This window comes from Eubalaena glacialis, chromosome 2 (assembly GCF_028564815.1).
Source record: "Eubalaena glacialis isolate mEubGla1 chromosome 2, mEubGla1.1.hap2.+ XY, whole genome shotgun sequence".
Lineage (NCBI taxonomy): Eukaryota > Metazoa > Chordata > Mammalia > Artiodactyla > Balaenidae > Eubalaena > Eubalaena glacialis.
Genome location: NC_083717.1, coordinates 167,334,556 through 167,343,264, shown reverse-complemented (window position 1 = coordinate 167,343,264; position 8,709 = coordinate 167,334,556). Strand labels below are relative to the sequence as shown.

At 48.2% G+C, this 8,709-nt stretch overlaps 1 protein-coding gene across 1 annotated transcript; it reads right to left on the bottom strand.

The window, feature by feature from the left end:
• Window positions 1-4,057: 4,057 nt before the first annotated feature.
• On the bottom strand, window positions 4,058-5,276 carry LOC133085594 (G/T mismatch-specific thymine DNA glycosylase-like). Its single transcript, XM_061182722.1, is given in 2 exon segments — window positions 4,058-4,964; window positions 4,966-5,276. Coding segments are annotated over 2 exon segments (1,218 nt in total).
• Between the last annotated feature and the right edge of the window lie 3,433 nt (window positions 5,277-8,709).

The following is an 8,709-nucleotide window of genomic DNA, read 5'->3' as shown; positions in this document are numbered from 1 at the left end:
CCTCCGTTTCCTCATCAGTGAAATGGGGGCGATCAGTTGGGCCCTGGCTCTCAGATGCTTGGAAAGATGAGATGTGGTCCACTTTGGGAATTTTACAGGGCTGGGCTCTGTAAAAGGATGAGGCCAGGGGCGGCAAGGCTGGCCCCTCAGGGGCCCAGCGGCCCCGCATCACTGTGAAGAACTGAGTTTTGAGACTCTGGGAAACTTCCCTAAACTCCGGGGCTGGGGAGAGACACACAGAGGCCGGGCTCGCCCTCCCACCAACAACCAGCCCTCCAGCCTCCCACCTCAGGCTTTTCTCTCCGGCCCTCCGGCTCTAATCCTGACCTCATCAAGTCCTCGGAAGGGTTGATCCACAGGAGCAAATCCCTCATTCGGAGGGACAAAATCAGCTTAATTTGCAGCAATTTGAAGCAGGTCTTTGCCAGGATTTGAATATCAAATTATCCCATAGCCCAGGCTGGCCTGGGAGGCCTCCTGCTGCAGTATGGACAGATATGCTCTGGGCTCCACCAGGGAGGTTGTCCTGGGCTGGGTATGCGTGGAGTAGGGGCTCGATGGGATGTCAGAGGGTGCTGGGCAAGGTGAGGTCACAGTCAGCCCTGTTCTCGGAGGGCACTGCAGCTCCCAGGCCTGGAGGATGGAATGGCGGTGGAAACCGCCTGTTCATGAGACTTACCTGAGGTCTTGTCAAATATACAGATTCCCAGGCCCCTCCCCACACATAAGGAATCAAGACGTTCATAACTGGGAATGTTTGAAAATTTCTGGAGCAGCTCAGTTAGCCAGTCAGCAAACACTTACTGTGCACACACCTTACGCCTCCTTATGTTCTGAGGAAATCAACCTTTTCTGGCATCTACCCCATCCGTTCCCAGCCTCTGGCACTGCAGACCGTGCTCCCTTTGTCTTCTGCTCCTTGATGGCCGTAAGTCAGCTGCTGCAGAGGACTCTTCAGCTTTCCCTCCCTGGTCAGCATGCCTGTTTCCTCCAGGGGCTTGGCCCCTTCATGCAAGCTCAGGCCTGGCAGACATCCTCTGAAGTTGACCACGTGGGACACATGGCCCAGACCTGAACCATGAGGTCAGACCCCTTTCATGGGTGTGTTGCTCCCCACAAAGCTGTGAGCCTCTTTGGGAAGGGGTGGGACTCTGGGTCTGACACTGAGCAGATCCTCCATCCATGGTGGGAGACATGTGCTGGTCCTGCCCAACGTGTGCCCCCTTGGAACTTTCAGTGTGAAAGCAGCAGCCAGGACTGCTGAGATAGCCCCGTGCAGGCCTGTCTGTCCATCCAACCCCATCAACAGAGACGAGAAGTCCAGTCCTGTTTTCGGAGATCCCACCACTGGCAAGCAAACCAAACAGTGTGACATGCACTGCAACACCCACAAGAGCTTACTAATTGCTCACTATGTACCCTGCACAGTTGTAAGTGCTTTTCTCTATTCACCCATGTCATCCTCATAAAAACCCTATGAGGGGGACTTCCCTGGCAGTCCAGTGGTTAAGACTCTGTGCTTCCAATGCAGGGGGCGCGGGTTCGATCTCTGGTCGGGAAACTAAGATCTCACATGCCGCGTGGCGTGACCAAAAAAAAAAAACCCTATGAGGTAGGAAATATTAAATACATCCATTGTATAGACGAGGAAACTGAGGCACAGTACAAGAGACCTTGGGAAGAACCCAAGGTCATGCGGTCAGAAGTAGTGGACCTGGGGTTCATATACAGGCAGTCTGACTCCGAGCTCTCTGTCTATCCATCCATTTTAATCTATAACTATTTGTCTATGTATATTACTTCTCCATAAGTGGCTTGCCTTATTTATTTATTTATTTATCTATCTATCTATTTATTTATGTGTTGCTTGCGGGATCTCAGTTCCCTGACCAGGGATTGAACCCGGGCCACAGTAGTGAAAGCCCAGAATCCTAACCACTAGGCCACTAGGGAAATCCTGTGACTTACCTTATTTTTTTTTCATCTTCAATATTTTTTATTGTAAAAACCATCAGAGTTTCAAATGAATTTAAAAACTTTCAAAGTATTATTTAATGAAAATGTCTCATATTGTTGTGTATAGGGTATATCAACATTTACTATTCATCTGTCATATTTAATGAAAAACACCATTATCGTATGCTTGAAAAAAAATCTTCAAACCCATTCTCTAGTGAGTGTCCATCATAATTTAAAGGGTATTTTCTCCACTCAAAAAAAAAAATCTATGTAAGGCTATAATCGTTAAGAACCAAAGCAATACCTAGTTACATGCTTTACATAGTCCTATGAAAAAATAATTAAATTGTTCCTAATCCCTGATGCAAGGCACTTCAAAGCACCTGCACAAAACATCCATGTAAACAGCAGTACAGAATGTGATTTAAATAACATGAATGACTTTTGCACAGCTTTACCTAGACTAAAGGAAAAATAAAATCCATCATAGCTACAGCTAAAAAAGCATGTTAAGATTCACAACAATAATTTGTATCTCTTATTACAAAAACAACAGGCTATATAACCTTTTAGAAAAAAAACAAAACCTCATAAATATTTTCATATCAAGAAACAGCATGCTCCCTGGGTAGGTATAAAATCAGAATATTCAGAGGTGATCAGAAGTAAATGCAAGAGAAGTCTGATTAATTATGTGGTGATTAAATGTTATCAATATGTTTTAGTAATTGTTTACTTTTCAGGTTGAATAGAACATACTTGGATTCATGTATAATGATTGAGGCAAAACTGTTCCAAAATTGATGCTTTTATTTAGACACAAAACCCTTGTAATTTGGTAACAACTATAATACATACTTCATGAAAAAATTAAAGGTCCTGGACATTTGTCAATTAAAAAAAAAAAGAAGTAAATGCAACTGGCATTTCTAAATACCCAGCTTTGATATCCACCAGACCTGGTAGTCTGGACTATTTGTAGCACCATGGAAAATGCATTAGAAAATCACAAAGATACATTACTTCAAAGTAACCTGGCCACGAGGTTCACTTAGTCCACAGTAACAAACAGCAATGATGAAGAGAAAGAATTTTTTTAAATTACTGGCTTATTCGATTTACCTAGCAAGAAAAATCCTGTATTATTTATTTTGTACATCTCATGTATATAAAGCACCAGTTTAAATAAGATTATCAAACACCTCCAGCATCTTGTTACTCAACCTGAAAGTTCATTTCTCATCATTTCCATGTTACATGCTTAAAGCCAAGGAGGATAAAATTTGAATGGTGATAGATACTGAGAGAGAAATTCAGTTCTTTCCCTATCAAATGTATGTCTCTCAAGTAAAACACAGATGAAGTAGCAAAATTTAAAAGGTCTTCTGCACTCCCTGGAACTTACCATCCCAGCAGAATAGTTTCTGCCTACTAGAGGACCAGCACATGGGGGTGAGAGGGCCAAAGCCAGGGCTCATGGCCCTGAAAGGTAAGGCTGGGTTAGCCTTGCTGCTGCTGCAAGGCCATACTCTCCAATTCTACTACCAAGCAACTCTCACAGACGCTCACCACTGGTAAAGCAAGGAGGTCTGAGTGTGAATACAACTAAGGAAGCCCATCAAACACCACTAAAAACTACCAAATGAGACTCCACTGAGGGTTAACCTCACAGATGAAAATCAGCACATTTGCCTCCTTACCAATGGGAATCTTATCATTAGCATGCCCTTCTTAACGTATGAAAGGGATAACGGTGCATCTAAGTTTATGCACAGTTAATAATCAAGTGTAAATATGCAGACTCTTGCATTTTTAAATTACAGGTTAAAAGTGACTCCCAAAAGAAAATCAATTTCTTCATAAATGAAAGATAGTTTATAAAAAGCTGGAATGATGATTAATTCCAATACAAAAACTCATGCACAAAAAACTCTTTCTCCTTCCAAACTACTTATGTCTGTACAGTTGATTCTACTGTACCATGATTACATCACCAGAGTAAAATATGAATAAAATACTTCAGTTAACAAACCGAGGGCCACTTCTTGACAACTGCATTAAAACTGCAGCATTTAAGCAGGGCTGAGAAACACCATTCTTAAGCATGGTTTCCTTCTTCCTGTTCTTGCATTGCACAGTGATTATTAAAGGAAGGAATCTGGTCTGTAAATGACTGGGTCATCCACTGCCCATTTGGAATGTCACTGAAAGTTGATTCTCCACTGTCAGCTGTCAGCCCATTTGAAGAGAAGCTGCAAGGTTCACTACTGCACGGATTTTCACTATAAGCACCACCGCACGCTGCTTCATAACCCAGATCATATTTTTCTTCCTTCACAGCCATCTTCTTTGCATCCTCTTGGGCTAGCCGCAGGTCAAATGTATATTGCACCTCTTGAATGTCTGTGTTTCGTTCAGTGCCTTTCAACTGATCTCTTAAGTCCTTCAGCTTAATGTAGTAATGAACTTTGTCCTGGGCTCGAGGAAACTGAGCACATCTTGCACTGGATGATGGCATAACATAGCAGAGAGTTTCTGTGTCTGGGATCTTATGCAGTTGAAGTCCAAATTCTAAGTTCTTAACTTTTACTCCAAAAACTTCCTTACTAAAAATTTCATAAATACAGTTTCCATTAAACACTGCTATTCGTGGCTGATATTTCTGTAATTTCTGCACTAGAATACGTCCTCCTTCACAAAATTCTTTACCGGAAAGATCCTTGCTGCCTGGTGTTATCCTTTCCACCATATTGGTAAATCCAATATCCTATTTCCCTGGTGAAGTATGATCATCCATGTGATTCAGTTGGACCTCACTCAGCCCTGATATAAACAGACACTTCCAAAAATGGTTTCCAGGTCCAGGGTAATGATGCCCTTTGTAAGCAGCCATTAGTCCTGGGTTTATGCCAATAATCACAATGTCCAGATTGAAGGTCAAAATGTCCAGTAGAGTCTTGGTCAAAAGTTCAGCTTCTGAAACACTATTGAACCGGTCTACTTTTCACTTTAAACGTGTCTGTAATTTTTTCCTGCTTTTCTTTTGATTTTGTGGACTTGCCAGATTTTTTGGCCTCAGCAGGTTTTTTGGGTTCCACTGGTGTTTTTGGTTCTGTTGTTCTGGGTTTTCCTTTCCTTCCTTTTGGAGTCTCTTGTGTGGGTTCCTGACCAGGAGCTGGGGCTGGAACTTCTGCTGGCATTTCTTGTTCATTCATAACTGCCATATTAGGAACTTCAGTCATCTTTTGTTGGAATGGAAACGTATAAAAAGCTTGCGCTTGCTGGAGGGAATAGCTGCCTGCGTCCTCCGCTTCCATTCCCTGCTGCCGATAGCGCGCGCAAGTACTCCTGCCGGGCAAGCAAGCCACTGGCCTCTCCAGTACCGCGGCCCACGCACGTACTGCGGTAGGGTAATAACCAGACACTTACACTCGATTGCTGGCAGAACTGGGACAGCGGCTGGCGCTCAAGCTCCTCCCCCAAGTTTCTAGTCCCTCCCCCCCCACCCGCCCCCCAGGCCAGACCCACCCTCCTCCCGGAGCTTCTGTCTGTCCTGAGCCCGACTTACCTTATTTTTAAAGGCATAATCACAGTGTACCTTGGGAGCACAGAACCCACACTAGGGCAATCACAGAAGGCTTTCTGGAGGAGGTATCTTTATTTATTCAATGATGTTGTTGAGCAAAAATTGTGTACCTGGCACTGGTGGCGTAAAGATAAAAAACTGGTCCCTGCCCTTGAGGAACTCACAAACAGGAACACAAATGCCCCATAAGCAGATGGACACCATAAGCAGGTGGACAAATATGGGAGTACTCGGGAGACCCCAAAGCTGGGGAGATCAGGGCAGGCTTCCTGGAGGAGGTGCACATGAGCTGAGGCTGAACGGATGACTGTGAATCTCGGAGACATGTCCTTGCCACTACATCCAGTCATTCACCTGAGGGCAAGGGGGCCCAGAGATCCTGCTGGGCACTCACACACTCTTTGTTTCAGCCAGTCTCTCCTCCATGGAGCCTTCCTGGTGCAACCAACCCCAGTCCCTTCTCTACCACTTACCCCAGACAGCCAGGTCCCCTCCTGGGGAGGTCTGCATCCCCAGCTGCTGTGTGTTCCTAGGAGGCACCAGACTCTTGAACCCCCAGTTCTTACGCCAGCAGGGGCTGGGCAGGCTCTATTGTGGAGGCAGTGGCTGCCTTGGGGAAGCCCAGTGGTTTGATTTGAGGGCATCTAGACTTTAGAGCAAGAAGGGGCCCCAGAAACTACCCAACCCACTTAGAAGGACAGAGCAAGGCCCAGGGAAGTAACAGGAGTTGCCTGGGACTCAAATTCCCAGCTCCTAGTGCCCTGATCTTCTCTCTGGGGTGGTCTGGCCCCACCTGGGCTCTCCCCTAACCCTCGTCCTCATGCCTGCCTTGCCTGATGATGGCCAGGGTAGCCTTTCCTGAATAACGATGGTATTGGCTCAGATTAAGGGCAACTAGCTGGCTCTTGGCTTTTCTTTTTTATATAACAACTAATCTCCTTCTAATCAGCCATTATTAAATTATATCCCGTTTTTAATTCATTCACAGATCACAGTTGGGACAGCTGGATGGATAATTGGGGAGAGATAATTTATGTAAATGAGGAGCAGCAGAAGGTAGGAGAGAGGGAGGCTGAGGGCCAAAGGGGGCCCCTCCTGTGCCCAGGCTGGGGAGGGGGCAGTGACCTGGCCTGGCCTGCCCTGGAAACAGGAGGCTGGGGACATTGGGGGGATTGGGGCCTGTAATGGAACCTCAGGGTTCCTGACTGGTTGTCCCTTAGCATCGCCTTGAATGCTTCTGGCAAATGGGAAGCCCATTACCTTTTGGGGGGTGGGCCGCTCTCAAACATCATCTCTCATTGAAGTGGATCCTGAAAAGCAGTAGAATACCGCAAAGAATTCTGGAGTCAGAGCTGTGTTTGATTCCAGCTCCACCACTTCATAGCTGCCTTTTGTTTTTTGGGGTTTTTTTGGCTGTCCCACACGGCTTATGGGATCTTAGTTCCCCGACCAGGGATCAAACCCGTTACCTCAGCAGTGAAAGTTCAGAGACCTAACCACTGGACCGCCAGGGAATGCCCAGCTGTCTCTTAACTTTAGTTTCCAACCTGCAAAATGGGGGTATGGATAGTACCTACCTCATGAGGGGATGGAGAGGCTTAACCTAGCATACAGGAAGAGCCCAATACCCAGTGTACACAGTGGCTCCTATCACTAGTGTGAGGACAGAGTACCTGAGTCATATCTACCTCCCTCTAACATCTGCCCCCAGGCCATGGAGCTGCCTTCTGGTAACAGAATACATCCACTCCCCTTGCATAGCTGACATATCCGTCCCACTGCTGGTAATTACATCAGCAACTGACACCTTGGGGGTTTCCCTCGTGCCAGGTGCTGCACTAAACACTTATTATATGGCATCTCACCGTATCATCAGATCAACACCATTTTACAGATGAAAACACTGTGGACCCAAGCTCTCACCTGATGATTCCTTCAACAGAAACTAAAACAGAAGCCTGCTTAGGAAGGGAAAGGAGGCTCACAAAACCTGGAGCCCAGCTGGAGGCCATTTTGGGAAGGCGGCTTAGGGACAGGCAGACAGGGGCAAGGCTGACAGGGGAGGCAGGTGGAGGAGGTCGGACCTCCACAGGAATCAGGCATGGGTGGGCACAGGCGGCTGATAGGGCCTGAGGGGGTGAGGTCTGCAGGAGACTGAGGTTGGCAGGGGCCCATGGTAGGGCCTTGGACCGTTCCCAGAGGGAGGCAGGGGATTAGGGAGGGCGGTCCCAGAGGGTCCAGGAGAGTAATGGGATTAGCCCTCAGGCAGTGAGTGAAAGTTCTTAGCGTGTGGGGTCTCTGGCCTCCCACCCGAGGCTGCAGCTGTCACCCATCCACAGGAGACAGTCACCAGCATCTGCCCCCCAACTCCCCCCCGGGGCAGGCTGGCACCCTCCGCCCACCACCCCCCCCCCCAGGCTCTCCTGCTGTGCTCATCTGTCAAGGGGCTGGCCTCCCAGTGTAGCCTCCTGCCTACCCTTGACAGACTGGGCCACCCCCACACAGTGTATATACCCTACCTAGCGCTGCCCTGTGCCTCGGTTTCCCCACCTGGATAGAAGGCTACAGTGAGGGGGTTTGAGACCCTTTGAGGGAGAACCCCTGAGGCAAGGAGGTCAGAACCAGGCCCCCTGGGCATCTCGTTCTGCCAGACGTTAGCTGTGTCACCCTGGGCATGACTGTTACCCTCTTTGGGTCCTAATTTATAAAATGGGAGCCGAAGCACACGAGGGTTTTCAGAGGGTTGGGTAGGGGGGCTGAGCATGGGCCCCTCGGTGAAGTTCAGGGTGCTGGGCACCTGCACGAGGTCGGGGCGGCAGAGGGCAGCGGGCTTGAGGCCTGAGGACTGGAAGGGGCCCGGGCTTGCCGGAGCCTCGCCTGGCGAAGCGTGATCTGCGGTGAAGGGCCGGGCCTGGGAGGAACGGCCGGGCGCCGTGGGGCCGCTCGCGGCTCCCTCTAGTGGTGAAGGCGTGGATAGCCCTGGGAAGGGCGCCAACGCAGGAGGCAGCGTTGGGGTCCTGGGGGTCCTGTGAGCCCGCGCCCAGTCCGCCTTCCTAGGAGGCATCAAGGGGAGGGATGCTAAGGGTCCTAAGAGGCTTCCCCCGCTAACCAGTGCCTGACATCTATCGTTAGAACGTCTTTCCTTCAGCTTGTATGTCAGCCTG